Source organism: Tenrec ecaudatus, chromosome 9 (genome assembly GCF_050624435.1).
Source record: "Tenrec ecaudatus isolate mTenEca1 chromosome 9, mTenEca1.hap1, whole genome shotgun sequence".
NCBI classification, from domain to species: Eukaryota; Metazoa; Chordata; class Mammalia; order Afrosoricida; family Tenrecidae; genus Tenrec; species Tenrec ecaudatus.
The window spans coordinates 120,049,678-120,070,939 of NC_134538.1; the positions used below are offsets into that span (position 1 = coordinate 120,049,678).

General features: G+C 40.2%; 1 protein-coding gene across 1 annotated transcript in view; it reads left to right on the forward strand.

Annotated features, from left to right (window-relative positions):
* Nucleotides 1-21,262, forward strand: part of MAGI2 (membrane associated guanylate kinase, WW and PDZ domain containing 2) — a 1,549,501-nt gene that overhangs the window by 418,384 nt on the left and 1,109,855 nt on the right. Inside the window, exon 2 of the mRNA XM_075558486.1 lies at nucleotides 11,679-11,795. Coding sequence (XP_075414601.1) covers nucleotides 11,679-11,795 — 117 coding nt within the window. The remainder of the gene's footprint in view (nucleotides 1-11,678; nucleotides 11,796-21,262) is intronic.

Below are 21,262 nucleotides of genomic sequence, written 5' to 3' on the forward strand. Positions count from 1 at the left end.
TAAGGTTCTCCCTCTTTTTCCCAGGGACTGTTCTCTCTTGACAACATATGCAAAATGCCTGATGTGAAACTCACCAGCTTCTTTTGCTGAAGAACTCTCTGGCTGTACTTCTTCCAAGACAGAGGTGCGTCTTCTTCTGGCAGTTCATGGGATATTCAATAGTTTTAGCCCACCCCAAACCCCAAAGGCTTCCATTTCTCATTGGCATTGCTTATTCTCCGTCCACCTTAACATGCATCTGATGTGATTGAAACTACCATAGCTTGAATCAGGCATACCTAGTCCTCAGAGCTTAGCCCTCAGACTACTTCGATCGCTCTTTTTCCTCAATGCAATAGAACATTTAATATTTTCACTGCTATCTCAATAGAGATTGATTGTAGATCTAAGTCAAATAAAATCTTTTACAAGCTCAATGCTTGGTCTGTTTTTCAGGATATTGCTTACTGGTCCACTTGTGTGGATTTTTATTTTCTTTATGCTGAAGTGTAATCCATATGGAAGACTCTATGTGGTTTGATCTTCATCAACGTTTCCTTCACTTCCAGGAAGGAAGGCTTGTTCTCTGTGTCTTGCCTCTGGGGTGAGTGAGGTTTCCGTCAAACCTGATGCCGCTGTCTAATTTATGTGGACCAGCTTCTCGGATTATTTGCTCAGCATGCAGATTAAATACATAGTGGAAAAGAATGTATCCCTGACACACATCTGCCCTAATTTTAAACCACAGAATTTCTCTTACTCTGTTTGAGTGAGTGCCTCTTGGTCTATGTGTTGTTTCCGTAGGAGCACAGTTAAGTGGCCTGGAGTTCCTATTCTTTGCAGCGCTATCTGTAATTTATTAGGATACACACTTGAATGACTTTGCATAGTATATGAAGCACAAGTGCAAAATGACACATTTGACCTCCTCTGGCTTCCCTATTACCACGAGGCAGGGGTCAGACAGGCCTCCATGGTCCATCCTTCAATACCTGTTCTGACATCCACCATTCCTCCCACCAGGTCCACCTCTGCTGGGTTCAGTAATCAGTTACAGCGGCCACAGGGAACTCGGACAGCATTCACAACACAATCATGGCGTTTGTCAGGGAAGTTAGCAGGTCACCACAAATGAGGATCAGTAAACAGTGAGGATACAGCAACTGGTCTATAGCAACACCTTTCCCCAACCAGCCAGCTGTCTCTCAGCCTCTCAGCCATCTGGCCCCTTAGCCTCTGACTCTGTGGACAGGAAGCCCTCCTGCTGCTCTTTCCCATAGTTCCGTAGTTCCAGTGCTGTCTCATGGTTTCTTTGCTTTAGCCTCCGATCTCAGCCTGGCCCTGTTGTCTCCACACCCAGTCTCCAATGCCTCTGGCTGCAGGATACACCAATTCAGAAAGAGGTCTGGATTGTGCTCTTCCTCCAATGGTCCGGGGCTTGCTTTCTGTCTGAGATGGCTCTTGTTCACAGAGCAATGCCCTTGACCAAGTTGTGGTTTCTGTCTCTGAGCAGACAAAACATACCCCTGAGTACAATGGGTGTGTGTGTGTGTGTGTGTGTGTGTGTGTGTGTGCCAATGCTTTCAGTACAGCTTAAATTTCTTTCCTTTATTACCATTGGTTTGTGATCATACATTAACTCCTGAAGTGACTGAATGTATACCATTCTATTTGAACACAAAACAAACTAAACTGACTGTGATCAGTGGATGTTGACTCATAGCAGCCATATAGGATAGGGTAGAACTGCCCCAGTGAGTTTCCAAGATTTTAACTTCACAGGAGTAAAAAGCCCTGTCTTTCTTCCAAGGAGCAATTGGTGGTTTTGAACTGCTGACCGTGGGGAATCTCAGCCTAATGAGTAACCACTGCTTTACTGGGCTCCCTGTACTATTTGGAGCAGTGACTGTAAATTCCTTTCATTTTCTTTGGATATTCCCTGTTTCAGTCAATATTTTGCTCCTAAAATGGTCTCTAAATTCGGGCGGGATATAGCCAAGATTATACTTTGAACCTCGACTCATCTCCATTTTCTTCAGCTTGAACTTGAGCTTGCTATGAGTAATAGATGGTCTCCTCTGAAGCCACCCCATAGCCTTTTTCGGACTAAAGTTACTGAGATTTCCCTAGTACTTATGATAGTTACACAATTTAATGTCAACTTGAGGATATATAATAGTGTAGGGGTGGTAGTCAACCTGTCAATCAGGTTACAGCCTTGATGGTGACTCCTTGTAGGAATAGCCTTCACATGAATGTCCTGGGAACCTCTCCTCTCTGTCTCTGCCATCTCCTTCCTTCTGGTAAGCCATACTGGGACCTGCCAGAGCCCTAGAGATGTGTCCACTTGCCATTGGATCCACAGGACTTTGCACACACCAGCCTATGATATTCCTGCATGCTGCATCATTGTATGTGACTTCCTGAGTATGAAAAGGAACTTACAGACTTGTATCAGGCTTATGGACTTGAGTTGGACTGAGCTGGGAGGTTTCCTTGATATACAATTCTTTCGTGATATAAAGCTTTTTATTTATACACATATGAGTGTCTCTAGATTTATCTAGTTAACTTTTGCCCAACACAATCCCCTTTGCACAGATGGAGTATGTATATTTCCTTAGATTTTATCTGTTGATATTCACATGTAACATCATTTGTATTGGCAAAGAAAGGAATTTTGATGAAAAGGTCCTTAGTCTTGCAAGTTTCTACCATGCCATCCCCTCCATTATTTCTAGCAACACGGTTATATTTTCCAACTTCTGATGCTTCTTTGTTTTGAACATCCATATTTTAATTACCAGGAATTATAAATGCATCTTGATTGCATGTTTCATCATTTTACGACGACAGAAGCTGATACAAATTTTCTATTTTCTTATATTTACTATTAGTAACTAGTGCTTAAATGATGACCAGCAATCACATTAACTAGTCTTCCTTGTAGGTGTAGGCTAAAACCCACACAGTCACCGTGAGTGGTGTACTGCAGTGTAATCTTCAATATTCTTTGACAGTGAATGAGATGTCAGTCCTCTTCATGACACAAGAGATGATGTGTTCTTCCAAGTCAAAAGAGCTCCTAGTCCTTCAATATCAAGTTTCAGACATTCTATTTCATTTTGACAACTCCCAGTTATCCCAAATTCATTTCCTGTACGGTCCATATTTCAATTATTAGTGGGCGTTTGCACCTGTTTCTACTCACTTTCCATCGTGTCTCATCAGGAAATAAAAGTTCCAAAAGCTGTGTTCCACTCAGATCCTCCAGGTCAGATCTCCTCTGGGGAGGCGTCTCCCCCAAGCCCAAGGCCGAGTGCCTTCCCACCTGCGCGGCTCATCATCCAGGACTATGTCAGACCATGTGCGACTGCCATTCATCACGCTTCACCAGCCTTCCTAAAAATATTTTTAATATACATTTTGCTTCCTCAATTGTCTTGCTCTAGAAGCTCCATGGAAACATGTGCTACGTAGGTGACCCTGCTGCTGTTCGAAATACTGGTAGCAAAGCCCTCAGCAGTACAGTAACACACAGTCATCACAGGGCAAAAAGCTGACAGGTGAGTGGTGGTCAGAAGGGAAAATAACTTGCTAATATAAAAATAAGCATGAATTTGTTTAAATCCCATTCATGTGGATTTGTGGATGCAAATATTGGAGGCATATTTGTTACAAATATGTTACAAATGATGTTACATGTGAATATCAACAGATAAAATCTAAGGAAATATACATACTCCATCTGTGCAAAGGGGATTGTATTGGGCAAAAGTTAACTAGATAAATCTAGAGACACTCATATGTGGATAAATAAAAAGCTTTATATCACGAAAGAATTGTATATCAAGGAAACCTCCCAGCTCAGTCCAACTCAAGTCCATAAGCCTGATACAAGTCTGTAAGTCTTTTCACACTCAGGAAGTCACATGTAATATTTCTACATATTTGGGGGGGGGAGTGAGTAAATTCTTAAAATGGATTCTCCAACAGATAAAACGTAATACTTCATCCCTATGTATTTTATATTGACACTAAGCCATTGCACTAGAGTTAACGAGGCAGTGAACCAAAGCTATAAGAGAAAGGTCTGTTCCATTATCTGGAAATTGGGAGACTGCTGGATTGTTTGACCCTCGCAATTTCAGTTAATGTCTTAAGCAGAAGCTTAACAGATTTGAGGTTTATTACCCCTTAATTAGTTCCAAACCAGTCATAGCTATCATAGTTGTTTTCTCTTTTGTATTTAATTTGGAGTATTGGGTTTTTTATTTTCGAGAAATAAATTGGAGATGATTATTATGCCCATTTTTATTCGTATGTCTTTTTATTACACTATTTGCTGTGATAGCCTGCATTTTAATGTAAAAATCTCATGTTTAAGAGAGATGGTCAAAGAAATTAAAAGGAAAAGCTCTCTCTCTTGATTGAAATAGCCATCCAATGCACTGAAAAGGTAGATACACGAGTTTGTTTTCAATTATATTTCCATTCTTCACATTTCCTGATTATGAAATGTAGGGGAATTTGCCTGGCATATTCTGAGCACTACTTCACTCTTCTCCATGGGAGTCTATAATAATAGCTAACGGAAAAACGTTAACATTTACTTTGAGATCCAAACTAACAATGACAAATGAAATTCAATTGTAATATCCCATCTGTGCTATTGTGGAGGGAAGGAAATGATAAGAAGCCATGTTCAATAGAAACAGAGAATAGTATAAACTGCTTACATTTATCTCTGTCTTTTCCTGAAATAGCAATTATTCTCTCTAGTTTTGAATGTCCTAATGATCTGCAACTGTTTGATATAGTTTATTGTCTTTTTTTGTATTACAGTTCTAAAGTTTTGAAGTAAAGGCACACAATGATATTAAAACTGCTTTTTAACATTTTAGTAAAATTTGATACAAATTTTAGTATAACTAAATGTTTCCAGTGATAGAAAAACAAAGTCAACCAGGCATCTCCAATAAGTTATTGTAGCAAAGGTGTAGAGAACACATCTGACCTCTCTGACTCCCTAGACGGAATGTCATAAGTCAGAGGGCAGATCTGCCTCCACCCTTCTTCCCTTTACTATCATAGTCTGACACCAACCATTCCTCCCACAGCACTCGACTTCGGTGGGTGGCTAGATTTGAGAAGTCATTGCAAAGGCAGTAGAGAATTTACAGACAAGGCTCACTCTTATGGGGTTTATTAGGGACGTTAACAGGTTACAAACACTTAGAACACAGTGGTTCAGTCAGCACAGTCTCTCCCCTGCTGTGTCCACAGGCAAGACTCTCTTGCCCTCAGCACCTCAACCCGGCTTCTACCAAATCTTGTAGGGCTGCCAATAGCTGCGCTGAGGGCATGCTATTCTGCTGTGAACCTCAACTGGAAGGTACTCAGCTGCGACTCCATGGGTCAGCCAACCCAGCTCTCTCTATTAAGTGCTCAGAGGCACCTCGCTCCAGACAACCACCTCCCCCAAAACAGTCATAAGTCACAGGTGACACCAGCTTTCCTGGTGTCAAAGCTGACTCCTGGATCAAGGGGGCTCAATGTGCAGGCATCTTGAGGTCCAAAAGATGTGCTCTATTCCTGACTCTTATCTCTCTTGCTGGTAGTAAAATCCCACCTCCTGCTTCTGAGATGGCTCATTTTATATCCAGCAAGATGGCAATCATAATTAATTCTCTTAATCATCACTCACGGCTGAATTGTATAATCCAATCAGTATATTCCTCCACCTTCTTACCTAGGCCCATCAGGAAAATCAAGGTCTATTGTTGGAAGTAGCAAAGGCTATGGCTTGAGGAATCACATTAAATACCGTATATACTCGTGTATAATCCGTTTTTCAGGACAAAAAATGTGCTGAAAAACTGGGGTTCGGCTTATACATGGGTCAGTGGTACCCCAGCGAGGACAGCATCTATGATGAACTCACACCACCTGAAGCTCTGAATTGGGGTATGGATGAAGATGAGGAATCCAGTTTTGAAGGATTTTAACTTTACATTTTAGCTTGGTTGCTGATTAAGCTCAGGGAATAGTACTCTTAAGGTATCATTGTTGATACCTTATTGTTTTTGTTGAAGTTATTTTCCACTTACTCTGCTGGTTTACTAATGTTAAATGACTTGTCATTTTATTTATGTTTTTATTTAAAATAAATATTTAAATACATTACCCCACTGATGTCTCAATTTTTAGTAATTTCATTTTCATTTGTTTTGATTATTGAAACTCACCAGTAGCTTCTGCATTTTCCACCCTAGTCTTATACTCAAGTCAATCAGTTTTTCTGGTTTCCCAGGTAATGATTAGGTACCTCGGCTTATACTTGGGTCAGCTTATATTCAAGTATATACGGTAATTCATTCTATTGCAGTTATCATTAACATAATATGCAAGCTCCCATTTAAAATAGACAAATGAGAATTACTGGGAAGAACCATTTACAGACTGACTAATGTAAATCAAATCTTGTACAGTGCTTTTGTATAATCCTCTTGCCACCCAAAAAATGAGCTGGGCCTCTTGGCCTCAGAAACCTAAAAAGGGGATGGAGGCTGTGCTGGCCAGCTGGATTAGATATGTCCGTCCCCTGTTTTGTGCCTGTGGGCTTAGCAGAAGCAATTTTTCTGTGATTTATCTATCTATGGTTAGCTGAGCCAAGCAGAAACTACTTTGGAAAAGGAACATAGCAACGTAGCCTCATAGTAGCTTCCCACGATCTATTCCTTGATTTTCCATGTGCCAATAAATTAGTATAAAATATATTTGAAATTACTCCTGGGTAAAACTTAAGGCATAGCCATCCTCCTCCTCCTTTGGAAGTTACATGCAGAGACTACTCAATTGACAGCACAATGCCTGAAGTCAATTTTCTGCCAATGATCTTGACTTCAAGAAAATTGTTGAAAACAGAAAACAATAGCACAGGGAGATTGTCACTGGTTTTCTTTCCCATCAAGAGGTCCCCAAACTTATTTTGCTATCTTCCTTTTAAAAAAAAGGAAAATAACTCAGGGTTTCCCTGGTGAGTAATGTGTGTGGGGCAAGGGAGGAATGCTGGGGTTTTTTTTGCCAATACCTAGTGCACTGAGGTGGCTGCATGAGCAGGTGCATTCTTGTGGTCCCCCATCTGCCACAACTCAGGCCTTGTTTGTCGCACACTGCCATGCAATCTTTTCAGAACCTCTAAATAGAACGCTTGATTAACGGTCTGACCTGGTGGAACGAACTCTCAATGCTCCATGAGTCAACATTTTCATCTCTTTGGGCAGTTGACGGACATCCACAAGAGGTTTGACATAATCGGCATTTCACCTCTTTTGACAAGGGAAAAAAACTCAAACCCTTAAGTTTTTCCCATAGCACTGTCCTTGTACGTGGTGTTCGACATCACAACAGTTTCTGCAGCATTTTTCCTGAGCAGGAAACAAAATTTCATAGCCACACAGTGTTTTCTAAAATTGGCCATCAATTAAAAAAGAGGTTTGAAGGAAACTGCTTTCACGAACAAAATTCACTGTGACCAGAGAGGACTTTCCCAGGTGGCCTAACTCAGAGTGAGTTTCCCCATGCTCTCGTAGTGTGGAAAATGGGCACTCTGAAAGCCCAGCAGAGCTTTTACCTGTTTTTTTGTACCCTCTCATATACACACATATACATACATCTATATACAGAATATATATCTATTCTTCAGTACGTCATGAATATAGTAAAATATATCTTAATAGAACTCCTAGTTTAATGTAAATATTTTAAATATCATATTAATCTTTGATATATAAACAGTATTGGTTTGCTTAGTTATAATTTAGTTCATTTTTTCATTAGATTACAATGACAAAGTCAAAATTATTCCTATTAGTAAAGGAAAAAGCAGTCCTAAATCATGATTAATTCGGTTGTTCCAACAAATTATGGAATCGTAAATGAAGTGGAACATGGGAAGAAGGAGCCCATGAAACATGAGAAGGAGAAGGTTAATGAACTCAGGTTCCCAGACACAGAGACACTATACTCAGGGCCACATGAATGCTGTACTTTGGGAAAAGACAGCAAAACAAGCTGGGATTAAAGAAGAATGCTTATAAAGGGCAAGCCTAGAGGGGTTAGTCAAGTCGACTGGGCTTTCTAGAAATTGGGCAATTTGAGTTATTATGAGCTAAGGGGGCATTGGAACTGTCTCTAGTTGTATTGGATTACTATTCATCTGGAACATTGTGTAGACCAAAAGGTAGTTCTTCATCAAGGGACTCGTGCGTGGTTTAAATTAAGAACAGTGTGTGCCAGGACTGTATTCATTTATCATAAAACTCAATCTGTATACTACGAAAATGGTTATAGATGTTTCCTAGCTGAAGAACACTATATTGTGACTGGAAGAAGCCATGTCAGTGTATTCATGCAGATGGAGCGCTAGTGGTATAGTGGGTTGCACTTTGAGTTGCTAATGGCAAAGTCCACGGTTTGAACCCACCAGTGAGTCTGCAGGAGAAAGATGAGGTTGTCTGATCTCACACAGAGCTAACATCTCAGAAAACCAGCAGGCAGTTCTGCGCTGTCCTTTGGGTTTGCTGTAAGTTGGAGTCGAGCCAATAGCAATGGATTAGCTAATTGGTTAGTTCATATAAGCCGATAGCACAACCTTGCTTGCTGCAAGTGAAAAAACTAGAAGCACTTATAGATAAAGGTGAAAACTTACACCATTCCGCTTGGATTGCATCTGAGCATGAAGAAAAGATAATTCCACACAACTGGACCAATACACATCATCATGACGAATGGAGAAAAGATTGACATTGTCAAGGGTTTCCTTTTTCTTGGGGTCTACAATCAATGCCCATGAAAGCAGCAATTCAAAAAATCAAACCATATACATATTTTCCATTAATTGAGAATTAATACAATATCATATCATTCCATAGTTCAATCATGTCTAGAAGAATTGTACAATTGCTATCACAATCAGTTTCCAAACATACTTTTTCTCCCAAAACTCCTTGAACTCATCTCCCTTTTTCCCCACAACCACCCCTGTACCACCACCACCGCCCTTCTTCTACTTGCTGTCTCTACAGGTTCACCAATCCGGGGTTTTGTATACTGGAAAACAGGAAAACATAGAACACCACTTCAAGAGGGGGACCTCCAGGGACATAACACCTTTGAGATACACCCTAATGTGAATGAACCAGAACAAACAAGAATATAGAAAATGTTGAAAACCAAATCAGGTCCAGCGTACAGCAGAGGGGGGAATCAATGGACAAAGTTTTAGCAGTTCAAGCTTATGCCTTTGGTCTTCGATACTCTCTCTCCAAGGCCCTCGGTTTGTAAACCATAATTCTCCAATCCCTCCCTTGTGGATTCCCCTCCTGATGGTGAGTACCGAGCAGGGCCGTGGTGTAAGAACCAATTGTTCTGACATTGGAGCAAAGATTTAATGTGAACCCATTCCTGGCTCTATGGGTTTTTTCCCCTTTTAATTTATTATTATTTGAGAGTTAATACAAATATCATATCATTCCATAGTTCAATCGCGTTAATTGTTCAGAATTGTACACTTGTTTCCACAATCAGTTTCCAAACATAATTTTTCTTCCTGGGCTCATTGACATCATCTCCTTCCCCCAATCACCTCTGTTTTTCATTTTGCAAATCTGCCGCAAAAGACCTCTTTAAAATCTGAAACCTAATGTCACTTTAAAGACTAAAGTGAGCTTGACCCACGCTAGAGCATTTTCAAATGCTTGATATGCACCGAAACGCTAGTAATGAATAGAGAAGACCAGGGGAGAGCTGAAGTCTTTGAATTATGGTGTGGGCAACGAATATTGAATACATCATGGGATGTCAGAAGGTGAAACAAATTCATCTTGGTGGAAGTGTAGCTAGAATGCTCCTTCAAAATGAGGCTGATGAGATTTTATTTTAAGTACTCTGGGTATATTATCGAGGGCCTGGTCCCTGGAGAAGGTGTCCTGCTTGGTAAAGCACAGGGTCAGCAGAGAAGAAGAGGGCGCTCAAAGACAGATTGACACAATGGCTGCAAAACAGAGCAACCATTGTGAGGCTGCTTCAGGCCCAGGCAGCATTTCCAAGTTCTCTTTTACACAGGGACACTGAGTCAGACTCAATTCTGTGGGACCAACACAAAGTGACCCAAGTGTGTGAAAACCTTACAATGGGAATGCTAAGAGAATGTCCTTCATCAACTGCTTGAGAAAGGCAATACACTGACTACTGGCCAGTGCTTTACAACTGTGCCAAACAGCATTTCCAGAAAATTGTATTGCCTCTCAACTCTGGTTAAAATATTTGCAAATATTTTATCCAACAGAGAAAATACTTGGAAGTTATTTATCTTATAAAGTGAAAGCACTAATATTTCTGTAACTTGATTTCTTTTAACAGTTTATATTTTTGTACCTATGGAAGTAGTAACTTCGAACAATTTAAAAGTATCTTTTAACCAGGCAAAGAGAGACTATGATGCTTCAATATTCATTCAGATGTAAAATATATCCTTTGCCATAATCCACATTTTGTACTAAATGAATAAATTAAAGAATGCATGCAAAACACTGAACATAGAACTGGTAGACAGTTTTTATCTCAGTGAAAATTATGTTTTCATTTTATGTCAACAAATATGAGGGTAAGTCGAAAGGCATTGCTACTAGAGTTGGAATTCACATGTCCGGGTTTATTCTAAACAAGACTTGTTTCAACATGCTTCTTTGGTCAGCTTTCTCAACAATGCCACTGTCCAAGTCACCTTCTAACGCCTTCTAATAAAAGGTTCAACTAAAGCAGCGTCATCGGAGGGGACATGCTGGCCCGGTATCATGTAAGGCTGAGAGACCAGTTCCGAAGATTTGGGTGACTGTTTGGGGAATCCAAAAATGGTCATCTTGATAGAGTTTCTTGAGGGACTTAGGACCATCATGGGACATTATTTATAAAAAAATTCAAGAAAATGTGAAACTTCTACCTGGGTAAGAAAAGGGTCAGGAACACTGCACCAATGATTTTTTTTAATTCCCCTCTATTTCAGCACTGCACCTGCTCTGCTAGATGTAGCAAGGGCTCTCCTCTGAGAATCCCATATTGAGACCATGACCCACCTACCCTGCATCTCTGATCTTACCCCTTCAGAGGTCTTTTGGTTCCCCCAAACTCAAAGAACACTGGAAAGGGACACAATTCTAGTCCCCAAAATTCTTCACAAAAGGTTGTGGTTGTTGTTGTGGTTGTGGCTAGGTGCCACTGAGTTAGTTCCGACCCATAGCGAGCCTGTGTCCAACAGAACAGACAACTGTGGCCCTGCACTGTCCTCACGGTTCTCTCGTTGTTCTCCCATCCTGATGCTCAACTCTTCTTCATAAGCTCCAGTTTCTCTGATTATTAGGGAGATGAAAACATCTCTTTCCAAGTTGTTTATAGATCTAGAAGGAGCCTATGTGAAGAAACAATAACTCCACATTCTGATTTATTGTTTGTTTAATAAAAGATTATATGAGTTTATAGCAGCGTGTTTTCATTCATCTTTAGATTTTAGAGGGCTAAATGAGTAATATAAAACAGCACATCTTTTAAATGGGCACATGGACATATTTAGGACAGAATCAAGTCACAGACATAAAGTACCTTACAGTATTCTTTATTAAGATACTTTATTGTTGTAGGAGGAATTGTTGATAAGGATCTTCGTCACTACCTCAACTTACGATTTCAGAAGGGTTCGGTGGACCACGAACTTCAGCAAATCATCCGTGATAACCTCTACCTCCGCACGGTGCCCTGTGAGTACAGTGGGGACATTATTTTCTTTCTGTGTTTTAATTGCATATCCATCATGAATATCCATGCTTTAAAAGAAAAGTCAAGTGACACTGGTTTTTTATGGTGGACTTTTGGAAGAGATTATTTGAAATACAGATGTCTTAAGATATGAGCACTTGTACTTGGGTGGCTTATATTGAAGTGATTGTCAGAGTGACTTGTGATTTTCAAGATATAAAACCTAAATTATTTGTCAAATTACTATTGAGAAATAATCCTTCTCCTCCAGCCTGGTGGTGATTCAGAATGAATCATGATTGGGGTCTAAGTCCTCATCAGGAAACATGAGAATGACAATTCAATGTATTAGGTGAGATAATTATTTTGTCCATAGGAGCGATACAATGATCCTCAAACTCATTTTCGGTTTGCAAAAAGTCTGCTCAAGTGAGAAGAAAAGTTTGCATCGAAAAGTAAAGCCACATTGTTCTACAATTCGGAGGGCCTGGTGATGCTGACCGAATGTTGGCACCAATTTCAGAAAATGCCATAAGTGAATTTCCACACGATAACTCAAAAGAGAGAAACTGGGAAACTGAAAACATATGCAAGCCAACCTCTACTCCTCATGGTCTTGGCTTACTTAAGAATCCTCAGCTGCCTTGAGAACAAATCAAGGGTTTTCAACTCAGGTCTTAAATATGCCATGGTTACAAAACCCATTATTTTCAGGTAGAGCCCATGAGCTTGAACTCCAGGTGTTGTCCACGCTCTCGAGGCTCTGGTCCAAGAGTTTTGTATGTGTTCCTTTTATGTTTTTCACAAAAATATAAGAAACTCAAAGTATGGACTCTTAAATATTGATAATATTAAATAACACAAGCCTTGTCTAGGTCAAATTAAATGAAAAAGAAATATAATAACAAAATATTATAAGTTTGAATGACCAGACAATATAAAAGGTATGGAACATGGGTGATCATATTAAAATATTGCAAACACACAGGAAGTGGAAGAGGCGCCCTTCACCACCCATACCCTTTAGGGACTCTTGCCATTGTTAGCTCTGAAGGTTCATCAAAACAAAAACACCAGGGCACCATTAACAACCATTCGTAAATGGAAATGATTGCTGACGGACATCTTGTCAGCCAAAATAATACTCCTGTCAGTGAATGTTAGTCAAGGGAACAGACTTTTGGACTTTAGCTTTAAAACCAGAAGTTGGGAGAAGTGCTTTCTTAAAACTTGTGAGTTTGACAGTAGAGTGATGGGCAGAAGAAGATGGATTGAACTAAGTGACTGAACTATTTATAAGGTGGACGCATTTCCAAAGCTGTGATGTTGTCAGTGCAGTCGTGTGAATTTATCTTTTGTGACATGAAAGAAAAGAGATCTGAAATACTGAATAAAGAACCTGGGTACTTTATTATGTTTAAAAGCTGAGGAAAAGAGATAAGAGGCTGACATTCAGGAATACTTGTAGCCCTTGCTAAAGAGATGACATAAATAAGAAAGGCTTAATTAAATATGAACATAAGAGAAGTAAATTTTGCGTTAGTTAATTAGATCTTAAATAAGTCATCTCTCTTTAAAGAACCAAAGCAAGACTGTGAGGTAAAATAAATAGTACAGTAAAATAAGTAGACTTAAATGAGTAAACAGAATGAGTGTAGAGATGTAATTTCAATACAAGGTCATAAAATCAATTAGAAATCCTTGAGTAGCTCTTATATAGGAGATGATTAGAAACTCAATGAATCTGGATATAATGATGTAACAATTATTCTTTGAATTAGCAGCCAACATTTTTAATAGCCAATTTCAGTAACACCATTCACTAACAATGGTTTTTAAGTTAACATAAAAGTGGGATACAAGTACAAAGTATATCTGAGATAAAAATTATTCTGATAGGGATGCTTTATATTATTCATAATCACTTCTATGCCGATTAATTGGACTGGACTTGGAAAGTACACCAGTTGATTCAGTTCACTGTCATAAATTGTTCCAACGCCCAGCCTGGCAAAGGTTAAGAAATCCTGCTTAGAAGCACCCGTGTGATTCACGTTCATCCATTGACCTGGGGTGTGGAGTCTCATTTGCCACATATTTTCCTGGATTAAAAAACAAACAAACCAGAAACAATTCTCACTGATTTTGTCTTTGTTTTTAATAAATCCAGTATCTGTAAAAGGAAAGTCATGAAAAGCATGGCGTTGCTCACAAACATGGATGCACCTTTACGGACACTGGCATACTCACTGAAAAAGACAGCAGGGATAGACTCTACAGAGCCTCCTGGAAACTAAGTCATAGTCAATATGTAGCTTTTGAGGGAGGATTAACATTTTACAAAATCTATAACCCAACTGAATAATTCTGATTACTACCAGCATATCTCCTCACCACCAATAGCTACAATTAGGCAGAAAGGAACAACGCCTAGGAACTGGACGTCATTGAAATCTGCTGTTTTAGAGAGAGTTCTGGGGTTATGTCTTCAAACACCTGCGCGTGTGCACACACACACAACACACACACACACAGAGTCAATTCAGCTTGGCTTCTGTGTTTCTAGCTAAAGGAAGCTAATGTAAGTTGATTTATGAGCTAACTTTGTGAGGGAAGTGGTTAAGGTTAATACTGGACCTTAATTACCGATAATATAAAACCCATCAATCTCCCTCTCCAATCCTGCCCCATAAACAGGGTTTCAGTATTCTTAAACTTGCCATCCTATTTTCTAATAACATTGGCCCAGAACCTAATAGTTTCAACAGTTAAAGCATCTGCACCTCTAGGCAGGGAGGTAGGGCTAACCCCTCAATGACTGAGACAGCATTGTTGGCCACACAGCTTTTGTGGGTTCACACACAGCTTTTGTGGGTTCACACACAGCTCTGTTGCAATGACTTCGTCATTATTTTAAATTAAATAATGGGGAAAATTTACAGAAACTAAAATTTTTTTGCACAGCATAAGTCAGTTCCTATCTTATAGCCATGGAAGGCAAAAGATAGTACCTGACTCTGTATGCTTAGTTGCTAATTGTATATTTTGTAATGGGAAAATAAAGGGTAAGGAAGATTGTGTTAGCCTACAGTGATAGTTTGTCACTTTAATGTAGTCCGATTATGAATGAGTCTTTTCATTTTCAGGATATACGGTGTTCTAAAGTAATTGAACTTCAGGAGAAATGAATAAGCGATGATGAGACAAAGCTTGTAATCTGGAATGTGATAATGACTAATGGGGAAGATTTTACATAGATAAGCCTCAAGAACATATGGGATTTAAATATTTTTTGTGGGCAGGAGTTAGTTAAATGAGGTTTTCTAAATAATTGTAACTTAAACATGAAAGTAAAGTTCCAATCACGCGTGAAAAGTTATGATGGCAACAACCCAGGGGCTACAGAGCTCTCCCGCGCTCCCTCCCTCCTCCCCCAAGAGTTAGTGCAGTGACATGTTCTGGGTTGAAAGTGACCTCTAACTGAATTTTACACTAACATAACAGCTGCACATTATACATCTTTCAAATCTTTGTCTCTTGTTTTAGAAGGTTTCTTTTTAAATTGCTTTTAAAATGTGAATCAGATTCTTTTACAATGATTTCAGAATCAAGTTGCCAGATTTGTGTTATTTTATATGATTAAAAAATAGCCTCATGATATGTAGTGCTAAGCATTGAGAACAAGGGGGGTTAGCAAATATGGTTGTTAATTAGCATTGTAAACCCAAATAGAAGGAAATCTATAAACAAATGGAACTCAACTTTTGAAAGATTTATAAACTGCATTGAACATTTATTTATACCACCACCAACAACAAAAGTTTTTGAACCATAGCAAATTCTTGAAAGAATTCTATTCATTTACTCATTCGCATGTAGGCCTAGTACACCGAGGACAAATATATTGCTACTTTACAGAAAGCTAGATTGAGTTGACGCTTTCTCATCTAGCTTCCCAAGAACAGCACAATCCAGCTTCATGTCAGACATTTGAAAGGACAATAGATTTTGCGCTCTTTTCATTGATCAAAATGAAAGCAGCTTGCCTGGTTAGATAGAAGCATCGCTTGGTTTGGTTGACAGGGTACTTTTCGGGGGAGAAACAGCTCTCAAAGATTGCTTAAAATGGAGTCAAGGGACATTGAAATGATTGTATTGATTTATCCTTTTGACACCACCGAGCACTAATTTAAGAATAAGAGAACATTTGTGGGCAACAGGAAAGCAATAAACACTCACAATGAGCAACGTATGTGTTCGTCTCAGCAGCATAGAATTGCCGGTGCCCGAACTAGATTGACTTTTTCCTGTTCTTGTGACCCAATCTCTCCCTGGAATTTTCACTGTGGATTGGTGCTTTCCTCCTCCTAAAAGGAAGATTTTCCAAAGGAAATCTGAGTTTGTGGCTCATGGACAGGAATGTCCCTGACATGTTGCAACGGCCACAGAACCAGCAGAGGTAGGCCGTGACGCGATTTTCCACCCCCAGAAAGACAGCTCTGAGTGTCAACAGAAATGCTTCCTCTCGTGGGAGAGACGGAATCTGCTCCTTGAAGGCAAGGTTAACGCATCTGAATTATACCTCACAGAACCCTTTCCAAAACTAAACTTGCTGCCGTCAAGTGGATGTCATGGCAACCTTATGAGGACCGGGTAGAACTGCCCCTGTGGATTTCTGGGACCATAGCTCTTTAGAGGAATAGAAAGCCCCATCTTTTCCCCATGGAGTGGCTTGTGCTTGCCAATAGCTGACCTTGCAGTTAACAGTTCCATGGGTAACCGCTACACCACCAGGGCTACCTACCCTTTAGCGAGGGGATGGGAGAAGAACTTTGTCAAGGTCAAGCCTAACCTACTGCCCAAAGGCTGTTGAGTAGTAACTGAGCTGTGATGGTTATGTAGCCAAGGAAAGACAGTAGGCCAATGGCAGTCAGTGTTCTCATGGGACTTTAAAGTTGTAGGTTTGTAATAGGCCCATCAGTTCCTGACCCCAATGCCCTTGAGGTAAAAAGGAAAAGAAACAGTCATTAAAATGACTGATAGTCTAGTACACGAGTTAAATTGTTAAACTGCAGTTTAACATTGCAGTTTAGCATTGCTAGCTCAGGGTAAGTAGTAACACCCCGGCCTGTATCTGCTAGGCAACATGGCAGTGTAGTAAGAGCACTAATTTAAAAATTGGAAACCATTCATGTGAACGAGGCTCTGCCACTAACTAGCTAGAAGGCCTTGACAATGGACTTACCCTTTTAAGGACTCGAGTTAGGGAACGAAGTGAACCCTCTTGTTTCTATTCTAAAACGTTGTTTTTCTCTGATAGCACTGGCTTGCCTCTCTTTATCATTATTCAAATCAGTTCATCCAATTGACTTAAATTATTCTGCGTATGGAATGCCCTTGATATGGAGCAGGTGTAAACAGCTTATGGAAACTGAAGATCTATCAAACACAGCAGACACTTCAGGGAAAAATAAAGAGCTGGCTTTAAATTAAGTGCAGTTCTGGATAAAACCAGTCATGCATGTACTTTCAGATTTTTCTATGAATGTCAAGTTAAGGATGTCATCATAACTCTGATGTTCCTTGAAATCTGCCTTCACTGTTCACGGAACTCTGAAATATGGTCCAGTCTCGGTAAGTGGATGGGAAAATAAACATAATGAGAAATACAAAGCTTCTAAAATTGCTCCCCTCCTTTGAATGTGTAATGAGTCGGAATGTGACATAAAGACTTGTGAAGCATGTGGTGTATTGTTACGAAAAATGTGATTGTAATCTTTAAGAGAGGGTGCTTACCAGAAAATATAGCATCTTCTAATGTTGACTCTGAAGACACGTTACTTATGCAGGTGCAAAGCCCTGGGTAGAGGCCTGGCCAGCTCTGGAGATGGGAAGGTTGCATCAGTGCTCAGTGCAATTGGGAGTCTTGAGAGCGCAAATGCAAAGTTTACTTATATAACTATGATTTCTCATGCCCGGCTATTACAAAGTATGCCTGTTGTAGGATCAGCATATGATTCACTTACAAAATATGCATTGATGCTGCCTTTTTTTTTCAAGCAAATCCGTTTAGAATTAGATGAATTTCCAGTTAGTTCCAAACTCCCAGGTTCTATTCCAAGTTGCTAGTCCAATCCCCACCACCTTTCCTTTTAAAAAGCTAGCTTGCACAGAGCTCTTTCTTGTATGCGCAGTACCGGTAGTGATCTGCACATGCTCTGCTGGATTCAAGCTATACTTTCACTCGCTGCCCAGTGAACACCACTTGTGCGCATTAGTGACAATCCCTTGCGTGTCCCAAAGACAAGCATGAACTAGAGAGCTAGTCTTACTGTGTGTGTAGTTAGCCTCTGGTGTTAGTCTCTGCCGAAACCTGTGCAGGGACCGGAATATCCCAAGGGAAACTGAGATCGGTGTCTTGGATCCAATTCGTCTTTGCATTCCACAAGTGGGAATGGTTAGTGAGCTTAGTCAACGTTAGTTAACATCAGACCACATGTGCATCAATGAACATGTCCTTAAAAAAGTAGTCATCATTTACTGAATATTCCCTACATAGAAGAAATACGTTTACTGTCAATCACTTCATGACTTCTCCTTACATCCCTATTAGGTCTATGACCTTGCCTGCTATTGGCCACATTCAAGGTTCGAGGTTAAACTAACTGGTCTAACAACCTGTAGTAAGTCAGTGGAACAGCAGAGATTCTAGCCCCCGTGAGTCTGACTGTCAGACCACCATGGGGATTCAACTCCGGAGTCAGGTACCCTGGGAGGGTGCTTTCAAAGACCTTCATTGACGCTTCTCCGGCAGGAGAAGAAGAAGAGCTATGAACTGTGTGGTCATAGAATAGCTGATAAAATATCAAGGGGACCCCATCAACAGATAAAAATATTTTTTACCAGGAGGTGGGCACAGAAATTCTCGATCAAATTCTATGTTGGAGCTACTTGTGATAGGTAGGCTTTTTGTGCCAACGTGGCCAATGAACGTATGTGGGATATATTGAAGGGTAGAGAGATAAATGGTTTGGCGAGCCTCGCCTTTACTGTCTCTTGCTCCTTGATGATCAGACCAGTGTGCGGCTGCCTTAACTGGTTCTCTGCCCCAACTTGCAAGCTACACTACCTGTGGGACACCTAACCCGTGGACTGTGGCACTGTAGTTTGAGGTTCCTTCAAGACCTGCTTCACCATGCTACTGGAGTATATATCACTTGATATGGGGACTGTAGGACACTGTCATCTGGCTGACTGTTGGTGACCTGCCTTGCTGTTTGCTGCCTGTGGCTGGATTACCTGAATTGCTCTACAGAGGACTCAGTTGTCTGTTTCCTTGACTTGCACCTGGCAGCCCTCAAGACTTGAAAGACTGCCAGTGTATTAGCTGTCTCATGGAAGTGAGTTGCACTGAGCCATTTGTGCTGCTCTGTAGACTAATTAACTGCTTATTTTGTGTGTGTACATGTGTATATGTGTATGTGTGTGTATATGTGTGTGTATATATATATATATATATATATATATATATATATATATATATATATATATATAATAAGTGTCCTGGCTTTGTTTCTCTAGAGAACCCTGTGTAGCATACTTCTTTAGCACATCATTGCCAACAATATTGGCATGGAAACTAAGTAAGCTGAGGTAAACAAAATATGTAACTAATAAAGATTTTATTACAGTACATACCTTGCTAAGAAGAAACATCAAACATGCAAATAATCTAAAAAGTTGTCTGTTTTCTGAGCCTTGCTTGTAAAAATTAATTTGATCTGAGCTATACTATACCTTTCTCCTGTCTTTCACACTCCACATTCAAATATAAGTCTAAAATTCTGACTATACAACAGATGTTTATGCAAGTTCCCAGTTCTTCACCTTGGTAATTTTGAAAAATATTTTTGCAAATAAGAATGGGGATAGGAGTGGGAAGAAGGGGTTGAAGTTTACATGGACTAAATATGTAGATATAAGTATGTGCAATTTTCTAACGAGTGTTTTGTGGTTCCCGTTTTGTAGGCCTGGAAACCTAGGCCTGGGGCACTTAAGGACACCATCCCAAACACACAGTAAGCAGATAAGGAAGAATTCAAGTCTAGTTCAATCTGATGCTAAAATGTATTTCTTGATTGTGTCATCTTCCTTCTTTAGGCAGGATAGCTCTGATTTCCTTGACTGTTCTGAACAAATTATAGGAGGCTGCAGAATAATGCTTTGTTATGTACCTACAATTATTACCCAGTGTTTACATAAAAGCAGCAAGCATCATAAATATAGTGAATTAGTCCAGATCTTTACATCTCACACTTGCCTCTTGACGCTGCTGTGCATAATTCCATAGGAACTCCACTAACATTCCAAGATTCCAATACTCCAAAGATTCTAAGGAAGCCAAGTCTCTACTGATTGGCGCTGTTCAGCAAAGGCAGGGTCTCATCCTGACTGCTCTTACACATGGAGGTAACCAAACTAGAGGTGGCAAGGCTGTCTACCGCAGAGGTTGTGATCTTTTCAGAGAAAGCATGGTTCTTGCACTGCTAAAGAGATCCACCACTGTCCCATCTCAGCATCACTGGTTCCCTACTGCCCAGCTATCACGTGTGCTCAGAGACTCATAGCTGCTCAGAACGCCTAGACCTCTGACCAGCTCACACTGGGAGATGGGTGAGCATGACACAGTTGGAACCCTTTGATTGATGAGCTCACCAAGTAACACAAAACTGAAACATATGCCGAGCCGTTCCTCCTGGCTCCTTCCTGGCTGCTAGGTGAAAGCTCCTATTCTGCTTCTAGTGGGAAGCACAGGAATATCAGGCATCGACTGAGCAACACAAATCACCAAGCTGTCAATGGGTGGGCAGAAAAACTTAACTTCTGCCACGCTTTGTGCTTTGTCCAGCCTACAAAACAGAGCAAGATGGTGGTGTATCATACAGAAGTATGCTTACTTAATAAGAAACTTTCAAGGTATTTTAAGCCATAATAATTTTAATTCGGGGAATTTGTTGCTTGCAAAATTTCTGGCATAACTAGGGAGAAAACGGGTAACAGAATAGGTGTGGGATAATAATATTCAAGCGGAACTGCTTCAGCAGGGTAGCTGCTACCACAGAGACCTTCCGCTGAGATCTAGAGAGCAGGAAGCTGGAGGGGAACAATGCCGCTACGGTTACACATATTCCAGATTGTGGGTGTGGGGTACCCTTTACCAATCCAGACCCATGGAGACTCCATAGGAGAGATAATCACACACACACCCATAAGATTGCCGAGACTGCCGATCTATATGTAAGCACATTGCCGCATCTTTCTGCCATAGAGCAGCTGCAGGGTCCAAACCTCTGGTTTTTCGCTTAGTAGCCAACACCAATGTGTCCCCAATACCTGTCTTTCAAACTTCAAGAAGCCGAGAAAGGAACACTGGAACTATCCTGTATAAAATATTGCATCTCCAGGACCT